At 41.8% G+C, this 24,480-nt stretch overlaps 1 protein-coding gene across 2 annotated transcripts in view; it reads left to right on the top strand.

The window, feature by feature from the left end:
• Positions 1–714: 714 nt before the first annotated feature.
• LOC111973217 (glypican-4-like) overlaps positions 715–24,480 on the top strand; it is a 77,027-nt gene continuing 53,261 nt past the window's right edge. For both annotated transcript variants that reach the window (XM_024000516.2, XM_024000509.2), the window contains exon 1: positions 715–1,532. In XM_024000516.2, the coding sequence (XP_023856284.1) occupies positions 1,376–1,532 (157 nt within the window). In that variant the 5' untranslated portion in view covers positions 715–1,375. The remainder of the gene's footprint in view (positions 1,533–24,480) is intronic.

Genomic DNA, 24,480 nt, shown 5'->3' with positions numbered 1-24,480 from the left:
CTCCCTCCCAGGCTCACCACTGGCTGCGCCCCTGCCCAGACATGTGAAATCCATAGATTAGGGTCTAATGACTKATTTCCTTCTATGAACTGTAACTCAGTAAAACCTTTGAAATTGTTGCATGTTGCGTTTATATTTTTGTTCAGCAGTTGGAAATGAATGTACTTCTGGTGTACTAAAATGCAACGATGCTGTCTCAATTACACCAACAGGGTATTGCGTTTTGGTACACCAGAAGTACATTTAAACGCTGCATTTGCCTTGCAGCATTGCGTTGCAGAGGCGCATATGTTGGATTTATCGAATTTATGTATCAAGTTGTATGTGTAAAAGGCTTGAAGGAAATGGTGGCAGAGGGTAGTGACATGCCTTGATCACACCAATAGTGTTTAGCTCAAAATAGTATGCAGCATCATCTGGAAATGGTAGCAATACGCCTTGATCACACCAATATCGATGAGCAAATAGTATGCAGCATCATCTGGATATGTGTGCAAAAAAAGTTAAACATTCACCTTCTGCTACCATTTCTGTCAAGCCGTCTATGCATACAGTTTGACGCATACCTATGCACCAAACATAACGCTCCACTGTCTCTGCAACGCAAAGCTGCGTATTTCTGGTGTTACAAATGCAAAACTCTATCGGTGTGATCGAAGCGTAAGGTCCGGTCCAGGCTCCACCCCGGGCATTTTGTGTTGCCAAGTCTTTGTCTGGAACTCTCAATTCTAGCTATCCACTGGGACTTTGCTATGCGCTTAGCCTCAGGACTTTAGCACGCCTAGCGTAGAATACAGTCTAGTGTCATGTCTGTAAAGGAACTGTAGCTCGCTGAAGATTGCAAACATTTTTGGTCAACTTATTTTTATAAAAACTTTTTTTTTTTTTTTTTTTTACTTTCTCCGCATCATTGTCCTTCGTTGGAACCGAAGTCGAGGTGGATGCAACTTTACAGACAAATTGTAAAAACAAGTTTGGATGTTTTCGTTTGGTTGCCTAATTTAGGAAAATTGTAATAAGTTTGAAACCAATGTTTTGTACCTGCTTTCTGATTCTATGGGAGAGTCTGGAACTCGAAAAACATTTTGAAGACTAAACGGTATTTTTTTTTTTTTACAACATTGCCTTCATGTTTCCCATATATGTATAGTTTTAAGGTGGCCCAAGCACGTTGGTGAATGTAGAATCCGGTTAACTAGTCAACCAATTTGGTAACTTTTAGAGCTTTAGCTAGTAGCCAGCGAAGTGCAAGGAAATCCGGGTCTCCATGAAGAAATCCCAACGTGCGATTTGAAACTGTCCTAGTAACCTAATACAGCTGAACGCTTTTCTCGTGTTTTGTGTGCCCATAACATTTTTTAATTTAACCGAATCAATGAACACGATGTTAGTGTTCTCTACGGTTTACACATTGGCCCTGCTTTTTGTTTCGACGAAGGCTGAGCCCAATTCGAAAAGCTGCAATGAAGTTAGGGCTGCATACAGTTCCAAAGGCTTCAACGTCAATGACGTTCCCAACAAAGGGGTACAAGGTAAGTTTGCCTTAAATSTTGTTCATGAGTAATTTCAACGTTTTCTGTTTCATTTAGGCCAGAACCATATAATGCTACTGTTAAGTGTGTTTGTTCATTCATTTAGGTGTGATTGTCTGTGTTACGTTTTTTCCATGAAGATCATTTACGCGCGAATTGTCACATTTTAAAGCTAAAATGTTACAATCAAGTTCACTTGTAACGTTATTATGTAACAATGTAACGTTTGTGAGTTTAAAGTAACACCCCATCTGAAAATAATTTGATAGGCAGTTTACATAGCCTAAGCCTATCGTTCTACAATCTACCGAAGTTGGGTGATTTGAAATTAACAAAAAGTGGTCCTAGTATTCATATGACAATCATTAATGAATAGCCTAATTGGCTAAAAAATAACTAAACTCACCCCCCTAACCTCCTTTAATAAAAAAATCGGTGGTTTGAGTAAAAAAGGTATTACGGGGACGACTGGACAGTTTCTTGATATTCACCGAAATAAGAGCGAGACTGAATACGGCCTCCGGAGCAAATGAGTTTGACACCCCTGGGCTAAACTTGCATGGCTGTTGTTGCCTTATGCTGCATTTAGACGAGGGACGCAAAAAAACGCAAGAAACACTGACTGCAAAAGCAAGACGGTATGCGTTGCTATGGTGATTTTAGTAAACAAACAGTGCAGATAGACATCCGTTAGAAAACAACGCTATGGCGTATGTGTACGGTGGCGGCTGACAAAATTCACCGCCAGCCTCAATGGCATTTACCTTATTTCTCTAATTGACAACAATAACATCTGGTTTACCGCTACATCATACCATCTAAACGCAGTATTTCTTTTGTTTTTACTATATTCCACAGCAAAATTAAACAGCAAATACTTGCCTCCTTCATTTATGATTTTTCTTCTGATTTACAACTACAGGAACTAAAACAATATACAAGCTCTGCAGTCCAGTATTGTATACCCTGTCTTCCGAAGTGGTGTCTTTGCGGCCCTTATTACCTGCGGTGGTGTGGAGGAAAACGTGGATATGTATTTGACATTAGAAGTCAATTTAGAGCATGCCACACAGTCTCTATTGGTGTAATAGTCTGTTAGATGTTTTTATTTGTTTGTAAGACACAGGTACTTTTAAGACTATATTTTTGGGGAAACAAAAAATATACATCTTTTTAAATAGTATAACATCTTATTATTTATGCAACTTTCTCAAAGAAATAATAACATTTCTCAAAGCTAAAGAAGAACATAATATGGCTAAGAAATCCTTCCTTGAGCCCCACATATGTTAAATCCCACCCTCCTCTCATCCTTCCCCATTTCAGTTTTTGGTCAATGTCAGGTTTTGCCAACATGTTGGAACTTTTAGGCCATATTAGATTTAGTGCTGCATGGATAACATGTTGAATGTGGTTTTGGTCTCCTTTTCTATAGGTCATGATGTCATATTATCCATATCTTCACTTTTAACAAACATGGTCATCAGCATGTTGGTTCTTTGCATCACCTATTAGTAGGATTCTCTCATCCAGCCACTGTGGCAGGTAGATTTTACAAATCTACCAGCCATTCAGATTTTTTACCAGCCAAATCATTTTTTGACGCTGAAATTACTCCAACATAACACAAAAAAAACAGATGAGCGTGCTTTGTGGTTTTTATAAAACAATAAATGTATTGCTAGTAAGAAGTTATGTGGTATATTGTTTAATTTCATACATTCTTTGTGACCTATTTTTTTTTAACCAAAATATCACAGATGAGAGAAACATTTCATCTGCCCCTTTTAATGTTTTTTTAATTTTTTTAATTCACCTTTATTTAACCAGGTAGGCCAGTTGGGAACAAGTTCCAAAGCAGTGCGACACAAACAACAACACAGAGTTACACATGGAATAAACAAACATACAGTCAATAACACAATAGAGAAAAAAAGTGTATATATAGTGTGTGCAGAAGAGGTAAGATAAGGGAGGTAAGGCAATAAATAGGCCATAGTGGCATTATATTTACAATTGAGCAATTAAACACTGGAGTGATAGATGTGCAGGAGATGAATGTGCATGTAGAGATACCGGGGTGCAATGGAGCAAAAAAATAATTAACAGTATGGGGATGAGGTAGTTGGATGGGCTATTTACAGATGGCTATGTACAGGTGCAGTGATCTGTGAGCTGCTCTGACAGCTGGTGCTTAAAGTTAGTGAGGGAGATATGGGTCTCCAGCTTCAAAGTAGGAATTGGCTTTGGGGGTGACCAGTGAAATATACCTGCTGGAGCGTGTGCTACGGGTGGGTGCTGCTATGGTAATGACCCATCGCATGCATGTAGATTTTGTCCATCCAGACGTGATCAGGACACGCAGGTTGATATATCAAAACGAACTCTGAACCAACTATATTAGTTTGGGGACAGGTCGAAACATTCATGGYSATTTAGCTAGCTAGCTTGCTGTTGCTAGCTAATTTGTCCTGTGATATAAACATTGGGTTGTTATTTTACCTGAAATGCACAATGTCCTTTTTCTGGATCTTTGTAGAATTTTGACCCATTTTGAGTCACACACAATCATGTGTTCTCTACTCCGAAAATGAATCCACAAATAAAAGGGGAAACCTAGTTAGTTTCTAGTAATCTCTCCTCCAGTCTTCTTCTTCTGTGAACCAATTTTAAGGTGCATTACTACCACCAATTGGAGTGTGGACCTCAGTTCATCTTTCAATCACCCATGTGGGTATATGCTCCTAAAATCAAAAGAGATGGGAGAGGCGGGACTTGCAGCACYTCATGCATCAAAAATAGAACCAAGATCAATTTTAGCGCCTGGCTACGCAGATGCTCGCGAGCAGTTTGGATGAAATGTTGGAATAGTATGTATGTGTCAATTTATTTTGCAAAGCTTGCGCACGCAATGCGGGTGGTGTGGTCAGCATGTTAGTCTGACTAGTAGCAGTGTTGTCTTCTCTTCCCTAGCAGTTGAGACTCAAACATTGGAAAATAACCTAGCTTGTGAACAAAACAATGTAAATAGCCAAGAAACACAAGGACAAAGTCTCACTTCAGGAGACTTTTGTTTCAAGTAAATTAGACCAAATCAAATTGGTCACATGCATTTGTTTATCAGATGTAATTGCAGGTGTAGCGAAATGCTTGTGCTTCTAGTTCCGACAGTGCAGCAATAACTAATAATAACTAATAATAACTAAGTATCTAACAAGTAATCGAACAACTTCACAACAAATGCCTAATACACACAAATCTAAGTAAAGGAATGGAATTAAGAATATATCAATATATGGATGAGCAATGTCAGAGCAGCATAGACTAAAATACGGTAGATATGTATTCAATATTCAATCAATATTCAAGATGAGTAATGTAAGATATTATTATTATTGAAGTAACTATTTAATTTTTATTTTTTACTTTTTATTTCACTTGGCAAGTCAGTTAAGAACAAGTTCCTATTTTCAATGACAGCCTAGGAACAGTGGGTTAACTGTTTCAACACCACTGTTCAGGGGCAGAACAACATATTTTTACCTTGTCAGCTCTGGGATTCGATCTTGCAACCTTTTGGTTACAAGTCCAATGCTCTAACCACTAGGCTACCTGCATTGTTCTATTTATTAAAGTGGCCAATGATTTCAAGTCTGTATATAGGCAGAAGCATCTCTGTGCTAGTGATGGCCATTTAACAGTCTGATGTCTTTGAGATAGAAGCTGTTTTTCAGTCTCTTTGTCACAGCTTTTATGCACCTGTACTGACCTCGCCTTCTGGATGGTAGCGGGGTGAACAGGCAGTGGTTCGGGTGGTTGTTATCCTTGATGATCTTTCTGGCCTTCTTGTGACATTGGGTGTTGTAGGTGTCCTGCCTTGTGCAGACCCCACCACCCTCTGGAGAGCCCTGCGGTTGTGGGCGGTGCAGTTGCAGTACCAGGCAGTGATACAGCCTGACAGGATGCTCTCAATTGTGCATCTGTAAAAGTTTGTGAGGGTTTTAGGTGACAAGCCAAATGTAATTCTCCTAAGGTTGAAGAGGCGCTGTTGCACCTTCTTCACCACACTGTCTGTGTGMGTAGACTATTTCAGTTTGTCAGTGATATGTATGCTGAGGAACTTAAAACTTTCCACCTTGTCCACGTGGGGGCGGATCGTCAGGAAGTCCAGGACCCAATTGCACAGGGCAGGGTTCAGACCCAGGGCCTCGAGCTTAATGATGAGCTTGGAGGGTACTATGGTGTTGAATGCTGAGCTGTAGTCAATGAACAGCATTCTTACATAGGTATTCCTCTTGTCCAGATGGAATAGGGCAGTGTGCAGTGTGATGGTGATTGCATCATCTGTGGACCTATTGGGGCGGTAAGCAAATTGAAGTGGGTCAAGGGTGACAGGTAAGGTGGAGGTGATATGATCCTTGACTAGTCTCTCAATGCACTTCATGAAGACAGAAGTGAGTGCTTCGAGGCGATAGTCATTTATTTCAGTTGCCTTTGCATTCTTGGGTACAGGAACAATGGTGGCCATCTTGAAGCATGTGGGGACAGCAGACTGGGATAGGGAGAGATTGAATATGTCTGTAAACACACCAGTCAGCTGATCAGCGCATGCTCTGAGGACGCGGTTAGGGATGCCGTCTGGGCCGGAAGTCTTGCAAGGGTTAATACGTTTAAATGTCTTGCTCATTTCGGCCACAGAGAAGGAGAGCCCACAGTCCTTGGTAGCGGGCTGCGTCGGTTGGACTGTGTTATCCTCAAAGCGAGCAAATAACTTGTTTAGCTTGTCTAGAAGCAAGAAGTTGGTGTCTGCGACGTGGCTGGTTTTCCTTTTGTAGTCCGTGATTGTCTTTAGACCCTGACACATACGTCTCGTGTCTGAGCCGTTGAATTGCGACTCCACTTTGTCTACTGATGTTTTGCTTGTTTGATTGCCTTGCGGAGGGAATGACTACTCTGTTTGTGTTCTGCCATATTTCCAGTCACCTTGCCAGGGTTAATTGCGGTGGTTCACACTTTCAGTTTTGCGCGAATGCTGCCATCTATCCACGGTTTCTGGTTAGGCTTGGTTTTAATAGCCACAGTGGGTACAACATCTCCTGTACACTTCTTGATAAACTCAGTAACCGTTTCAGTGTACACGTCAATGTTATTCTCGGAAGCTACAGGAACATATCCCAGTCCACGTGATCAAAACAATCTTGAAGCATGGAAAAAACGTTTCTCTGTGCGCAGCACTTCTAAAAATGAATGTTTCACTCTGCGCTTCACATGCGTACAACCCCCAAACAGGCAGTGTTGCAGCGCGAGGTGGGATAGGCTAGGATTCATAGTTCTTTGGCTTTGTGCGATTAACTTACCAGCTATGAAAAAAAATGTCCTAAATAAACTGCTACTGCAGCATTTGACTATGAATGTGATCATACTTTACTCTTTTTTTTATTCACAAATGCAAGTGAAATGCTCACACTGTGGAGCCCTGACCACCCGCCAATGTGGCTGGTGAAATAAACATCTTACCCMCCAATGCCAAAATCGACCCGCATTTGGAAGCTGTCAGGTCTTTATTTTAGGCCCTGATTGCTTTCCAGGCTCTTATCCTTTGGTTGTCTGTCATTATCATGAAAAACGTAATTGCGTGTTCCCCAACATGTCTGCATGTATTGTGAGGGATATCTGTGAATTGTTGTGGTAGTTTCAAATGTGTGCGAGTTTTGTTGTGTAGGTTTGTGTGTTGCGCGCACACACACACACACACAAAAAGACTCCCAATATATACGCCTGGCCCCAATGCAGGGCCAACTTCAACAAACACCTCTGTCGTCGATAGAGGCAGAGATAATTTATCAAGGGAGTGTTATAAGGTGTACTGTAGTCAAATAGGGTTGGGGCTCTGAAAAGTGGAGGGGAACACAAAAGCCCCTGCCTTCCTTTTAGGAAAAAAAATGTTTTGTGTTCCTAGGGAGAAAATTGCTCAGAGGTGAAATCTAATTGAGCTCCCCTCCATTCTGGGCTTTCAGAGTTCTGCTGCACTTCACCTTGCAGTGAGTCAAAACATCTATTCTCCTTGGCCCACTTTAAAACGGTCGATTTCTGAATCGTTCCAGGCATCATCACGTTGGACATGGTATACACACAGTTAACGTATGTATGCATGAAATTGTCTCATCGCTGCCAATTCAACTACCCCTTCCCTCCCAGCGATTAATCAGCAAGGGTATTATTAGTATTTAAGTACACTTCAATTCTTCCTATACTACATTCCATGCCATTCCTAAAAGGCTCTGTGTCACTGAAATAGCAGTGTTTATTTATCTGTTGTCTCCTCTGATATTATGGCCATAAATCAGCGATTGGTAGAATTCACTGCTTATTGCATATGTAGCCCTTAACATCGCCTTTCCCCCAACCACAAACACCTTGTTACCTTGTTATGGAGATAAATGTTTGTAACCATGCAAATTAGAGCCGACAGCTTAGTCGGAATCCACACCGACTAAGATTCGATATAGTTGTTTTCATGTAATCAAACTGTAATAGAAAACTTGTTAATATGCTCAAGCATTGACAGATATTGACAGCAAAATCCATTGTTAAAATGGTTTCTTGATCCCAAGGTCTGTCTTTTACAGCCTTCACATAGTAAATGTGACCTATTGGCTAATTTTGAAGTATGTGTTAGATGTTTGTGGTATCTGTTGTTAGGACCGGTATACCATATTTTACTATATAGTGGTATTAATGCACAGACCGTTTTTTTACTTTACCCCCTGTAACGGTATTTGAATTTTTGGTTAAAAGGATCCGCCCCCCTTTTTTCAATTTTCGCCTAAAATGACATACCCATATCTAACTGCCTGTAGCTCAGGCCCTGAAGCAAGGATATTGCATATTCTTGATACCATTTGAAAGGAAACACTTTGAAGTTTGTGGAAATATGAATTGAATGTTGGAGAATATAACACATTAGATCTGGTAAAAGATAATACAATGAAAAAAACATGCGTTTAAAAAAAATATAATAATTGTACCATCTTTGAAATGCAAGAGAAAGGCCATAATGTATTATTCCAGCACAGGCCACTAGATGGCAGCAGTGTATGTGCAAAGTTTTAGACTGATCCAATGAACCATTCCATTTCCTTTCAAAATGTTGTGTCAAGACTGCCCAAATGTGCCTAATTGGTTTATTAATACATTTTCAAGTTTATAACAGTGCACTCTCCTCAAACCATAGCATGGCATTCTTTCATTGTAATAGCTACTGTAAATTGGACATTGCAGTTAGATTAACAAGAATTTAAGCGTTCTGCCCATAACAGATATGTCCATGTCCTGGGAAATGTTCTTGTTACTTACAACATCATGCTAATCAGATTAGCCTACGTTAGCTCAACGTCCCACCGATCCTGTAGAGGATAAATGTGACATGCCTTGTGTGATGTACATTTTTATAGTTTACACCGCTACTTCAGTCATCCATCTCCGCTCTCTCTCTCTCTCTCTCTCTCAATGCAGCTTTCCACACAGACCTTGCCCCGCCCCTGTCACTCAAGGAGCGCATTTGTTCTTGCTTGACCACAAGACACTTGTGTTCAGTCTGCATGGTCAATGCAGCACATGCAACAATGTTGTTTCCAATTTGCTTCTTAATATGAATCCACAAGTGTTCTATAATAACACAATTGGTTTGCGTTTCCTACATCCGCAAACAGCTAGTTTGTCTTTTCTTAGCAAGTTTTAGCTGAATTGTGTCAGCCACTAATGCTAATCACTTCGATTTATAGTCACAGCCGTGTGTATCCCCCCAAGCAGATACCCCGACGGCCCTGAAAGAACTTCACTGGTTGTTCTAAACTGGAAAATATATATCCTGATGCTGCATTTATTGTAGCTGGGGATTTTAACACCGCTAATCTGAGAACAAGGCTTCCTAAATTCTATCAGCATATCGAATGTGCAACATGAGCTGGTAGCATTCTGGACCATTGCTACTCAAACTTCCGTGATGCATATAAATCCCTCCCCAGCCTCCCTTCGGCAAATTTTGTTGCTCCCAGCCTATAGACAGAAACTAAAACAGGAAACGTTAACCCTCGCGTTAACCCTTGTTAACCCTCACGAAGCTGCCGGCCCAGACGGCATCCCTAGCTGCGTCCTAACAGCATGTGCAGACCAGCTGGCTGCTGTGTTTACGGACATATTCAATCAATCCCTATCCCATTCTGCTGTGCCCACATGCTTCAAGATGGCCACCATTGTTCCTGTTTCCAAGAAAGCTAACTGAACTAAATTACTATCGCCCCGTAGCACTCACTTCCGTCATCATGAAGTGATTTGAGAGACTAGCCAAGGATCATATCACCTCCACCCTACCTGATACCCTAGAACAATTCCAATTTGCTTACCGCCCCAATAGGTCCACAGACGATGCAATCGGCAACACACTGCACACTACCCTATCCCATCTTGACAAGAGGAATACCTATGTAAGAATGCTGTTCATCGATTACAGCTCAGCAATTAACACAGTAGTACCCTCCAAACTCGCCATTAAGCTCGAGACCCTGGGTCTCGACCCCGCCCTGTGCAACTGGGTCCTGGACTTTACTCGGCGTTCGGCCATCACTCACTCATATATTTATCTGTGCACAGTCGTTCATTCCTTTACACTTGTGCGTATAAGGTAGTCGTTGTGAATTTGTTACTTGTTAGATATTACTGCACTGTCGGAACTAGAAGCACAAGCATCTCGCTACACATCTGCTAACCATATGTATGTGACCAATAAAATTTGATTTGATTTAGTTAGCTGGCTGGCATGCAAATAAATGTACTGAGTCAGAGCAAACATGGCTAGTTAACACAGCCTGATACCAGTGCTGGTGTCGGCCTAAAACATKATGTTTGTACAGCAGTATCTTCTAAATCAAAGAGGAATAGGTAAAGCATGACTATGTTGGCTACGCGAAGAAACATTTAATGTAGCTAAAAATTATAGGGTCCCTAGGAAACATTGACCATCACTTTGCTTCCTACCCTGTCACAATAACTCCTCCCTGGCATTTTCATTCGTTGTCATGTCAAACACTGTATTCAAAGTGCCTATTATTATTCCTATTCTAACTACAGACTTATAATAGACTTTCTATTTCCATGATTCCGACAGTTCACCCAAGTGTTTTGATCTAAATCGCAACTAAATCGCAACTTCAACATTTGGTTAAAAATAAGCCCACGTTGTTTTTTGTCCATATTGTGCAGCAGTGTGGAGATGATCTCAAATGAGTGCAGGAAATACAGAAATTTATGGAAATGCAGGAAATAATTTTAGGTTGAATTGAACAGTAATAAACAATCAGAAAGGAGAAACATTCCAAGTGATTTCAATGGGTCTATGTGTCGTCACCGTAGGGTCACGCTCTACTCAGAAAGCACATTTAAGTACTTTTATCATTCAAAAACCTTAAACACTGTCCAACATTGGAAAAATACTATTTTATGATAGTGATGGGCGATATGGCCAAAATATTGGTTGTTCTAAAGAAGAACATACTTTGAGCACATTCTATTCTACAAAGAACAATGCTGTTGTCTAACAGTCATAGAAACTTACTGAGGGGAAAACATCCACCCTATAGACAATCGGGGACACCTCATAGAGACAAATTCATACAGAGAACTTTGTCACAAGCAGCAACATTCAGGCCCTAGGCCTTCTATATGGAGTACCCTGTCTGTCCTGCTACGGAGAGAATGGTGTGTGTGGCTTGTTTTTGTGTGGGTGGGGGGGGGGCATAAAATCACTGGCAGTGGCGCTCGATCAGTGGCATAGAAAAATGTCAAGTGCTTTTCTGCACGTGGCAGGAGGGGACCAGCTTTTCAAAAGAGGCAGAAAACAGAGCGGTTAACACTGACCAGATTGGTATCTACCATGTCAACAGCTCCTCATCCATCCGGGCCATGCGCTGCGTTTCTCTCTCTTCTATTTCTACTTCTCAAGTGAAAAATCTGTTTTGGTTTACACTGGTGGTTGGGCCTGATGTCATGCCTCAGGTATGGGACAATGGCAAGGATCAAAGACTAATGGGAGAAGGGTGGGGTTATTTTCCCTCCTTTCTGCTGCAGGAACATCCCACTCATAATCAGTCTGGTGCATTATGACTGAAGCTCAAAGCAACTATGACCTCAGCACATTGGCCTGTCAGTGAGCCAGTGAGTGAGCTGAAGAGGCTTAGCAGAGGAGTGGGAGCCGTCCCTTTCTGAATATCTTTGCTGGTGGCTGTGGGCTTGTATTTTAAGGTTTGGTAAATAAGCAAGTTTTGTTATTGCGATGGCATTTAGCAGATAAGAGTAGGCTAGTTGGGTGAATTTTGTCCCATTCCTCCTGACAGACCTGGCTTTGTGATGGCCACTCCAATACTCTGTCTTTGTTGTCCTTAGCCATTTGCCACAACTTTGGAAGTATGCTTGGGGTCAATGTCTATTTGGAAGACTCATTTGCGACCAATCTTTAACTTCCTGATTGATGTCTTGATGTTCTCAATATATCCACATATTCCTCCTCCATGATGCCATCTATTTTGTGAGTGGCACTATTCCTCCTGCAGCAAAGCACCCACAACATGATGCTGCCACCCCCATGCTTCACGTTGGGATGGTGTTCTTCGGCTTGCAAGCCTCCCCTTTTTCCTCCAAACATAATGATGGTCATTATGGCCAAACAGTTCTATTTTTGTTCATCAGACCAGAGGACATTTCTCCAAAAAGTACAATCTTTGTCCCATGTGCAGTATCAAACCATAATCTGGCTTTTTTTATGGTTTTGCAGTTTGTGGAGCAGTGGCTTCTTCCTTGCTGAGCGACCTTTCAGGTTTTGTCGATATAGGACTCGTTTACTGTGGATATAATACATTTGTACCTGTTTCCTCCAGCATTCCACAAGGTCCTTTGCTATTTGTTCTGGGATTGATTTGCACTTTCGCACCAAAGTACGTTCATCTGTAGGAGACAGAACGAGTCCCCTTCTGAGCGGTATGATGGCTGCGTGGTCCCATGGTGTTTATACTTGGCGTACTATTGTTTGTACAGATGAACGTGGTACCTTCAGGCGTTTGGAAATTGCTCCCAAGGAGACCAGATTGTTGAACCAGACTCAATTTTGTTTCTGAGGTCTTGCTGATTTCTTTGATTTTCCCATGATGTCAAGCAAAGAGGCACTGAGTTTGAAGGTAGCCTTGAAATACATCACAGGTACTCAAATTATTCAATTAGCATATAAGAAGCTTCTAAAGCTTCTAAAGCAATTTTGGAAAAATGTCATGCACAAAGTAGATGTCCTAACCGACTTGCCAAAACTGTAGTTTTGTTAAAAGAAATGTGTGGAGTGGTTGAGAAAACGAGTTTTAAATGACTCCACCTCTAAGTGTATGTAAACTTCGTCCCAGCTTTGATGTACCTGTACTGACTAGAGGTTGACTGATTAATGGAATGGCGATTAATTAGGGCCGATTTCAAGTTTTCATAACATCGAAATCGGTATTTTTGGACACCGATTTTGCCGATTTTTTTTTTTTTTTACGTATTTTTATTTAACAGGAAAGTCAGTTAAGAACACATTCTTTACTTTATCAATGACGGCCTAGGAACGGTGGGACTGCCTTGTTCAGGGCAGAACGACAGATTTTTACCTTGTCAGCTCGGGGATTCAATCTTGCAACCTTACGGTTAACTAGTCCAACGCTCTAACCACCTGCCTTTGCACTCCACGAGGAGCCTGCCTGTTACGCGAATGCATTAAGTAGCCAAGGTAAGTTTCTAGCTAGCATTAAACTATCTTATAGAAAACAATCAATCAATCAATCATAATCACTAGTTAACTACACATGGTTGATGATATTACTAGTTTATCTAGCGTGTCCTGCGTTGCGTATAATCGATGCAGTGCGCATTCGCGAAAAGGACTGTCGTTGCTCCAACGTGTACCATACCATAAACATCAATGCCTTTCTTAAAATCAATACAGAAGTATATATTTTTTAACCTGCATATTTAGTTAATATTGCTGCTAACATGAATTTCTTTTAACTAGGAAATGTGTCACTTCTCTGCGTTCTGTGCAAGCAGAGTCAGGGTATATGCAGCAGTTTGGGCTGCCTGGCTCGTTGCGAACTGTGTGAAGACTATTTTTCCTAACAAAGACAGCCAACTTCGCCAAACGGGGGATGATTTAACAAAAGCGCATTTGCGAAAAAGCACAATCGTTGCACAACTGTCCACCTAACCATAAACATCAATGCCTTTCTTAAAATCAATATACACAGAAGTATATATTTTTAAACCTGCATATTTAGCTAAAAGAAAATCCAGGTTAGCAGGCATATTACCAGGTGAAATTGTGTACTTCTCTTGCGTTCATTGCACGCAGAGTCAGGATATGCAACAGTTTTGGCGCCTGGCTCATTGCGAACTAATTTGTCATAATTTTACGTAATTATGACATAACATTGAAGGTTGTGCAATGTAACAGGTTTATTTAGACCTATGGATGCCACCTGTTAGATAAAATACGGAACGGTTCCGTATTTCACTTGTTTTCGAAATTATAGTTTCCGGATTTGACCATATTAATGACCTAAGGCTTGTATTTCTGTGTGTTAATTATATTATAATTAAGTCTATGATTTGATAGAGCAGTCTGACTGAGTGGTTGTAGGCAGCGGCAGGCTCGTAAGCAGCACTTTCCTGCGTTTGCCAGGAGCTTTTCGCAATGCTTGAAGCACAGTGCTGTTTATGACTTCAAGCCAATCAACTCCAGAGATTAGGCTGGTAATACTATAGTGCRRATAAGAACATCCAATAGTCAAAGGTAAATGAAATACAAATGGTATAGAGAGAAATAGTCCTATAATTCCTTTAACTACAACCTAAAACTTCTTAACTGGGAATATTGGAGACCCATATTAGAAGGAACCACCAGCTTTCATATGTTCTCATGTTCTGAGCAAGGAACTTAAACGTTAGCTTTTTTACATGGCACATATTGCACTTTTACTTTCTTCTCCAACACTGTTTTTGCGTTATTTAAACCAAATCGAACATGTTTCATTATTTATTTGAGACTAAATTGATTTTATTTATGTATTATATTAAGTTCAAATAAGTGTTCATTCAGTATTGTTGTAATTGTCATTTAATATATATATATATATATATATATAATATACTGCTAAAAAAATTAAAGGGAACACTTAAACAACACAATGTAACTCCAAGTCAATCACACTTCTGTGAAATCAAACTGTTCACTTAGGAAGGAACACTGATTGACAATAAATTTCACATGCTGTTGTGCAAATGGAATAGACAACAGGTGGAAATTATAGGCAATTAGCAAGACACCCCCAATAAAGGAGTGGTTCTGCAGGTGGTGACCACAGACCACTTCTCAGTTCCTATGCTTCCTGGTGGATGTTTTGGTCACTTTTGAATGCTGGCGGTGCTTTCACTCTAGTGGTAGCATGAGACGGAGTCTACAACCACACAAGTGGCTCAGGTAGTGCAGCTCATCCAGGATGGCACATCAATGCGAGCTGTGGCAAGAAGGATTGCTGTGTCTGTCAGCGTAGTGTCCAGAGCATGGAGGCGCTACCAGGAGACAGGCCAGTACATCAGGAGACGTGGAGGAGGCCGTCGGAGGGCAACAAACCAGCAGCAGGACCGTTACTCCGCCTTTGTGCAAGGAGGAGCAGGAGGAGCACTGCCAGAGCCCTGCAAAATGACCTCCAGCAGGCCACAAATGTGCATGTGTCTGCTCAAACGGCAGAAACGACTCCATGAGGGTGGTATGAGGGCCCGACGTCCACAGGTGGGGGTTGTGCTTACAGCCCAACACCGTGCAGGACGTTTGGCATTTGCCAGAGAACACCAAGATTGGCAAATTCGCCACTGGCGCCCTGTGCTCTTCACACGATGAAAGCAGGTTCACACTGAGCACATGTGCAGACGTGACGAGTTGGAGACGCCGTGGAGAACGTTCTGCTGCCTGCAACATCCTCCAGCATGACCGGTTAGGCGGTGGGTCAGTCATGGTGTGGGGTGGCATTTCTTTGGGGGCCGCACAGCCCTCCATGTGCTCGCCAGAGGTAGCCTGACTGCCATTAGGTACCGAGATGAGATCCTCAGCCCCTTGTGAGACCATATGCTGGTGGGTTGGCCCTGGGTTCTCCTAATGCAAGACAATGCTAGCACTCATGTGGCTGGAGTGTGTCAGAAGTTTCTGCAAGAGGAAGGCATTGATGCTATGGACTGGCCCGCCGTTCCCCAGACCTGAATCCAATTGAGCACATCTGGACATCATGTCTCGCTCCATCCACCAACGCCACGTTGCACCACAGACTGTCCAGGAGTTGCATGCCAGGCGTTGTAGGGAGGTCATACAGGCACGTGGAGGCCACACACTACTGAGCCTCATTTTGACTTGTTTTAAGGACATTACATCAAAGTTGGATCAGCCTGTAAAGTGGTTTTCCACTTTAATTTTGAGTGTGCTCCAAATCCAGACCGCCATGGGTTGATAAATTTGATTTCCATTGATAATTTTTGTGTGATTTTGTTGTCAGCACATTCAACTACACTGCTCAAAAAAATAAAGGGAACACTTAAACAACACAATGTAACTCCAAGTCAATCACACTTCTGTGAAATCAAACTGTCCACTTAGGAAGCAACACTGATTGACAATAAATTTCACATGCTGTTGTGCAAATGGAATAGACAAAAGGTGGAAATTATAGGCAATTAGCAAGACCCCCAAAAAGGAGTGATTCTGCAGGTGGTGACACAGACAACTTCTCAGTTCCTATGCTTCCTGGCGGATGTTTTGGTCACTTTTGAATGCTGGCGGTGCTTTCACTCTAGTGGTAGCATGAGACGGAGTCTACAACCCACACAAGTGGCTCAGGTAGTGCAGTTCATCCAGGATGGACATCAATGCGAGCTGTGGCAAAAAGGTTTGCTGTGTCTGTCAGCGTAGTGTACAGAGCATGGAGGCGCTACCAGGAGACAGGCCAGTAATCAGGAGACGTGGAGGAGCGTAGGAGGGCAACAACCCAGCAGCAGGACGCTACCTCCGCCTTTGTGCAAGGAGGTGCACTGCCAGAGCCTGCAAATGACCTCCAGCAGCCACAAATGTGCATGTGTCTGCTCAAACGGTCAGAAACAGACTCCATGAGGGTGGTATGAGGTCCGACGTCCACAGGTGGGGTTGTGCTTACAGCCAGCACCGTGCAGGACGTTTGGCATTTGGCAGAGAACACCAAGATTGGCAAATTCGCCACTGGCGCCCTGTGCTCTTCACAGATGAAAGCAGGTTCACACTGAGCACATGAGCACATGTGACAGACGTGACAGAGTCTGGAGACGCCGTGGAGAACGTTTTGCTGCTGCAACATCCTCCAGCATGACCGGTTTGGCGTGGGTCAGTCTGGTGTGGGTGGCATTTCTTTGTGGGCCGCACAGGCTCCATGTGCTCGCCAGAGGTACCTGACTGCCATTAGGTACCGAGATGAGATCCTCAGACCCTTTGTGAGACCATATGCTGTCACATGCACAAAGTTGAACACCAACGTCTCATGCTACCACTAGAGTGAGAGCACCGTCAGCATTCAAAAGTGACAAAACATCAGCAGGAAGCATAGGAACTGAGAAGTTGTTTGTGTCACCACCTGCAGAATACTCCTTTTTTGGGGGTGTCTTGCTAATTGCCTATAATTTCCACTTTTTCTATTCCATTTGCACAACAGCATGTGAAATTTATTGTCAATCAGTGTTGCTTCCTAAGTGGACAGTTTGATTTCATAGAAGTGTGATTGACTTGGAGTTACATTGTGTTGTTTAAGTGTTCCCTTTATTTTTTTGAGCAAGTGTATGTAAAAAGTAAAAGTATTTAATAAGAATATTTCATTCATTCAGATCTAGGATGTGTTATTTTAGTGTTCCCTTTATTTTTTTGAGCAGTGTATATATATAATAATAATAATCAGTATCGGATTTTTTTGGTCTTCCAAAAATCGGTATCGGCGTTAAAAAAATCATAATCGGTTGACATCTATTTGGAACCACCAAGACTCTTCATAGAGCTGGCCGCTTGGCCAAACTGAGCAATCGGGGGAGAAGTGCCTTGTTCAGGGAGGTGACCCTGAGAAACAAGGATCTCTGGTCTGATGAAACCAATATTGAACTATTTGGCCTGAATGCCAAGTGTCACGTCTAGCGGAAACCTGGCACCATCCCTAAGGTGAAGCGTGGTGGCAGCATCATGCTGTGGGGATGTTTTTCAGGGACTGGGAGACTAGTCAGAATCGAGGGAAAAATGAACGGAGCAAAGTACAGAGAGATCCTTGATGAAAACCTGCTACAGAGTATTCAGGACCTCAGACTTGGGTGAAGGTTCACCTTCCAACAGGACAATGACCCTAAGCACACAGCCAAGACAACACAGGAGTGGCTTCGGGGCAAGTTTCTGAATATCCTTGAGTGGCCCAGCAGAGCCCGGACTTGAACCCGATGGAATATCTCTGGAGAGACCTGAAAATAGCTTTGCAGCGACGCTCTCCATCCAACCTGGCAGAGCTTGAGAGGATCTGCAGAGAAGAATGGGAGAAACTCCCCAAATACAGGTGTGCCAAGCTTGTATCGTCATACTCAAGAAGACTCGAGGTTGCAAAAGGTGCTTCAACAGGGTACTGAGTAAAGGGTCTGAGTAAAGTTTTTTTTTTTTTTTATATACATTTGCTAACAATTCAAAAAAACTGTTTTTGCTTTGTCGTTATAGGTTATCGATGAGCAAATACATTTAAAAAATAGTTATATTTTTTTACAAGGCTGTAATGTCATGGGAATTCTTACACAGGGACATTAAGTCAATCTTAAATTAATAATTTGTTTATCATCAGCATGCTCAAGAGGTTCCAACCAACTCAATGCACCAAGTACACATGTTGATCAGGAGCTCCACCCCGGACAGTCCAGTTAGTTCTATTATACAGACAAGTTATTTTTGCATGATTTAGCTTATTCATCATTCATAATTAATTCGTCATTAACGTTTGCATGACCAATACTGGGTCATGCATGTGACAGACCAATACCTCCCGAGGCTTCTTCTCTCTTATCTGACATTTCCCTTTCTCAAAACAAGGTTCTGGGCGTACTGCCAAATTGCAGATGCTTATAGTGAGGATTTGTTCAGTCAGTCACATGCATTAACACAGGAATTGGTTATTAGAAAAACACAAACTTAAACATTTCGAGCACACTAACAGAATGTGGAAATAGTGAAGGTCTGAATATACTGTAGGATCTATGTGTACGTTTCTTAATTTGTAGCATTGTGTGGCGATTGCCGTCTATCCACAGCGATCAGCACAGCAGGCAAACCCGTGGCGAGCTGTCATTTGCCTCAGCACTTTTTTTTAGATTTGGTTTAATAGAACAGTTTAATTAAACCTGAAGAAGGCACAGTGATGCCGAAACGTTGGTGTTTTGCCCAATAAATCAATGGGTGTTGGCATATGTCGTGTGCAACTCTCTATTTTTATAGCTTACAATTTATTCGCCTTTAGTCAGTACCTCTACACATAATCATTTTATCTGGGTGTGTGCCAGCTCATGCTTTTTATTAATGAATGATGTTGACTTTAAAAAGGGGGACAAAGTGCTGTTGTTTAGAGTGATTTGCCTCATAATTTGTTTGACAGGATTTTATCCTCCCTAGGGTAATATATTACATTTAAAGCACTTTCCGTTATACTTGAATAGGGTGGCAAAGGGTAGGAAACATTCCAGTAAATTTCCAGATTTTTGGGGGGCTTTTTGAGCCTAACAACGAGCCATCCTCAACAAGGTTGGAAAGTGACCGTGAAGACGAGGCCTCAGTCTGATGTTCAAGAGGTGGGCATTGAGGTCGTCCAGGGAGAAGACATGGAAGCCTGAGAGGAAGAAAACCAAAGCTTTCATTTCTAGACTAACATTTTACAGATGTATGTTGAAAACATTTTAGGGAGATGCGATGGATCATTGGGGATTGTTCAATATTCCCTTTTTGTTGTTCATTTAAATTATCCCATGTGAAGAGTCAACTCATTTAATTAAAGTTCAATTCGTAACTAAATAGTTTTTTTTTTATATTGGAAGGATTTAATCATTGCAATTATGTCAACTTATGATAAGGTTCAAGTTTTATGTTTCTGTCTCCATATGTTATGCTATTTATATCCAATGCAAAAAACATCTACATTTAAATGGTATTAATATTAATTTGCATATATTTCCGTTAATTCCCATATATTCCCGTTAATTCCCATGGAAAGTTTCCACCTCTGAATATTCTCCAAAATGTGCAACCCTATACAAGAATATCATCTTGGTATATAAAACGTTTAGAAAATTAGAAATTAAATTTGAAAAAAGGCTAATCAAAGCCTCCAAATCTTTTTAAATAAAGGTTTGAAAATCTACAAATGGTTTGGTCAGTAGGTTTGAGGATGGTGGTACTCCCTGAAAGAAAAACTAGGCTTTGTGAGAACTGGAGACTGCCATTTGGGACCGAAAACGTGTTATACTGTTGGGAAAACTTGACCCATCTGATAGTCGCAGTGATTTATTGACACATCCTCTCCAGAGTTGGTCGGCCGTGACTAAAGCTCAATAAACCATTTGCATTTAGGTTTAGTCTTTCCCAAACTCTCTTTGACGGTTGGCTATGAGTCATTTTCTTCCCACCGCCCTGGTTGGTGTCCAGTTTCCCCAAGCCCAGCAGGTACATCAGAATCATTGTTGCTTTTAGATCCCAGTAACCTGATCTTGTACCTGACCTCATTCAGCCTGGGCGGCTTTGCCGGGCYGCCGCAGCGGCCGGGCCCTGTCCTGTTCCTGCCCCAAAATCTGGTGGACCTCTGTCCAGCTGCGTTTATACGTCTGTTATAAATATTGTCACYGGCTGCCTATCCCTGGTAGTGGCAAGCTGGCCAGTTTCATCTTTTACTGACAAGGATGAAATGTATTATTTGTGGTAACATTTTTAAACCTTTCATTTACTTCTGATTGACAGTACAACATGGGGTTTGTGTAAGGCTCCTCAAGTAAAGTGTTTTTCCCCTTTTAATGTCTCATCTGTGGGCTGTGAGTCAGTGGAAAGTGGGAGGAAGGGTGGGTGGAGGGATGAGTCAGGAAGGTGTTTTTGTGCCCGTTTTTTTCTTTTTTATCCTCCATCTTCCCATGGGATAATCATGCAAATCTGGGGAGATTATGTACACACACACACACATCCACACATTCTTTAGCACACGCCCAGATCGTAAAGGTGGAATCCAACGGTGGCAGAACTCAACGGCTCATAAAGAGCACACACCTGGAAGAGAGACGCAGTGAGAATGTTGTCCTCCCACTCGCCCAAGGATGCAACGGATGTTTGTTGCTCGACTAGCTGCTGAGGGTTTTGACCCATTGTTTTAAACTGATGGCATTGCTTTGCCCATCTGTGTGTGTATTTGTTGGCCCTGGGCCTTACGGCAGTCAGAGCTCCTATTAGTATCTCTACTACTACTACTACTACTACTACTACTAAGAGTACATAGACTACAATGATTAATACCATTGTTAACATTGGCCAAGTATGATTGCACTGTCTCGCTACTACTATTTTCTATATAGAGCCAACAGGGCTCTGGTCAAAAGTAGTGCACTCTATTGAGAAGAGGGTGCTATTTGGGAGTCAGTTCAGAGACTTTAGGTAAATGTGTTCCACAATGCATAGTAATGCACTGATATGGAGCTATATTTACACCACGCTGCTCTACATTCACAGGTCACAGATACAAAGATTGCCCTTCCGTATTAGTTTCCCGTTATGAGACATTGATACAATTATAAACGTGTGACACAAGCCTTGATAGTTTCCCACTAGTTCCCTATAATAGTTTGTGACTGAGTAGTCCCTGTGTGTAAGTTCTGGTAGCTAGCCGACTTTCTATTGAAACATATGTGCGTGGAAGTGKAGGAGCTAGTTCAATCATTGACAAAGCACTGACCTTGGAAGTAGTGTAGCGGCGAGCTTTTGTTATGGGGAGACAAAGGTAGAGACGGTGGGCTGATCTAGGGAGGGAGAGTGAGGGATAAAGACACAGAGCGAGAGGCCAGGGCCATGTTGTGGAATCTCCCCAGGGGCTTCTGGCTAAATGTTCATGGATGACAGCATTTTGGAATAGTATGGAAATGGATAGTTTTAATTGGCCAAAGGCCCCGACTGGTTTAGCCATCAGCGATGGACTCTCCGGTGGCAGGGGGTTAGGATTTATGGGTCGCTGTGTGTGTTCTTGTTTGTGTATCTCGCTCTCTTTCTCTCTCTCTCTCTGTCTCTCTCTCTCTGTCTCTCTCTGTCTCTCTCTCTGTCTCTGTGTGTTAGACTGGATTAATTTACATTTGAGGATGGTTTTCTATAACTCTAGCGGTATGTCAACAATTCAGGAAAATATATTAGGCTGCTGATGGTCTTTTCCATAGCCTTAGGAAATGCCATGGCTGTTTGCAGTCCTGGTTTAACCTGTTACAATGCCTATAGCTGTGTCGGTGCCGTGTTGTGGTGCTGTTAAACAGAAAAGAGACTAGTATTGAGATTTCACCCTGGCCTCAGCGCACATGTCTACATTCAATGTTGTCATTCAACAAGCACATCTTGGCACTTTGGTGTTTTGACAGCTGTGTTTTGTAAGAGATTTGAATCCCTGATTTTATTTAAGGAAACAATTTTGCGCCGACGCTTTCCAAAGTCTTGCGGCTGGCTGCTTAAGTGTAGAATATCTCCCTCCAAATGTAATTCTCCTTAACCAAAGCTCCTGATCTCATCATGGAATGTTGAGCATTCTTTTAAATTGATTATTGGGTCAGTCAAAAGCGCATGTTACAGGCAAGGCTAACATTTCTCAATGCTTGCCACAGTTACACACAGTTCCACTTTTACTGTTGAAGTCGTTTTATAAAGAGGTCTTTTTGTTAATTTGTGTATACTGAAGATGTATTCCAGTTCTGTTGAGTGTTGAGAAGTTGGTTTGTTTGGCATGGTTGTTGGACACCGATATCCTATTAAATTAGTTAAGTTCTACATGTAATTCTGTGATGTTGGCGCTGAGCTGGTTCCTGTCACTTTTAGCACAAAGGCAGGCAGCCATTAATTTATGGTAATGAATACTAGTCATCATATGATTATCTGTGACAGATGACTGGTCAGAGATTACCCTACATTGCAGTTAATCAATGCTGTTCTATGAGTTGGTTGCTTTAATTGTAGCAGTGAGTTTTTTTTCTTCTTTTTTTTCTTTCGCCCAATCGATTAATTGAAATTTTWAAATATGTATTTTTCCAATAATAGACACTTCCWATGTGTTTTAATCAAATCAACTATATGCAGCGACCACTATTGAACTTCAACAGTGTTTATCAACTGTCCATGTTGTTAAAGCTTCAACATAAATATAGCCATTTATGACTGAAAAGATCTGTTACCAAAATCCCAAATTTGTCTAGGAAAAATATTCCCTCAACCCTTGCTCCCTTTACGTGACACATGTATCCATCGCATGCACGTGACCAATAGGGCCTGACCTATAGCATATCATAATCACATCAATACATTGGTTCTAACAAACTCTGAACACGTGACTCTAAAATGGATACAGAACATGTGACAAACTCGAAACGGGGGAATGTTTACTGGTTGCTCACGAGCTAAAAGGGAAGTAGGATGTGTGGAATAAATGTGACTAGTTGTGGAAAATACTGAGGAGCAAGAAAAATAAGAGAGAGAGCAAGCAGGTGTGCCAAACAGGTGCAGTTAGATTACAATATCATTTTTCTTACTGTTTGGAACAATGTAAATGCCCCTAAATAAATTAAGCGTACCAGAGAGTCTTATGTTTTTTTTGTATAGCCTTTATTATAGCAAAGACTAAACAGTCGCATTCATTTGTGAAAGCAATTTCCAAAATGGAACAGTTTATTTAACAGTTAGGCTATTGATTGTAGACTTAATTAAGTTGGCGTTTCCTTTCTTCACTTTTCTTAGACGAAACAGCACTTGCCTTAATTGTCTTCTCCTAACTCCGTTGCTGCCTCCGCCACATTACTCTCAACACCAATATGCTGGTTAACTTTGCTATTATGCACATAGCAACATGGTCTAGGAAAAGGTGCCAATTCAACATCTATCGATCGCAGGAGAAAGCGTTTTTTTTATTTTCTAAAATAGAATTTTTATTAGTGTTGCACCATTGTMCTTAGGTAAGATAACCGTATACATTTTCAGTAGCACATGTCTTAGTGATGGACTGCCATCCCCTCGGCCTCCACAATGGATCAGTCRACTCAAACAGGCACGGATCAGACAGGTGTCTTGTACACCATGACATTATCTTTTCATTGCTACTGCTCCACTAAAGAAATCTCGGTCGACCAACAGCCTATCGACCAAACCAGTTGCCTCAATGGGGTCAGCCCTAATTCAGATACCAATGTATGGTGCTAATTGGAACTGATTGGTTGCTGAATGGCAACTGCAGTGGGATCTGTAGAGTACTGAGTTCCTATAGGGGGATGAGCCAGAGCAGGGAATGGCACCCTATTCCCTTTTATAGTGCAATACTTTTGACCAGAGCCATGTACTGTGCTCCTCCCATAGTCTGTTCTGGACTTGGGGATTGTGAAGAGACCTCTGGTGGCATGTCTTGTGGGGTATGCATGGGTGTCCAAGCTGTGTGCTAGTAGACAGCTGGTACATTCAGCTGGCTGGGTTGTCTGTGTGCTGAAAGCGGCTTCCTGCCAGCCGGCTCCTGCTAGGGTCAGCATGTTTATGCGGCATGGGATATCCTGCTCGTTAGCACACTTCCTCGTTAACACA

This window comes from Salvelinus sp. IW2-2015, linkage group LG2, assembly GCF_002910315.2.
Source record: "Salvelinus sp. IW2-2015 linkage group LG2, ASM291031v2, whole genome shotgun sequence".
NCBI classification, from domain to species: domain Eukaryota; kingdom Metazoa; phylum Chordata; class Actinopteri; order Salmoniformes; family Salmonidae; genus Salvelinus; species Salvelinus sp. IW2-2015.
This window is presented reverse-complemented; position numbering and strand designations above follow the sequence as displayed.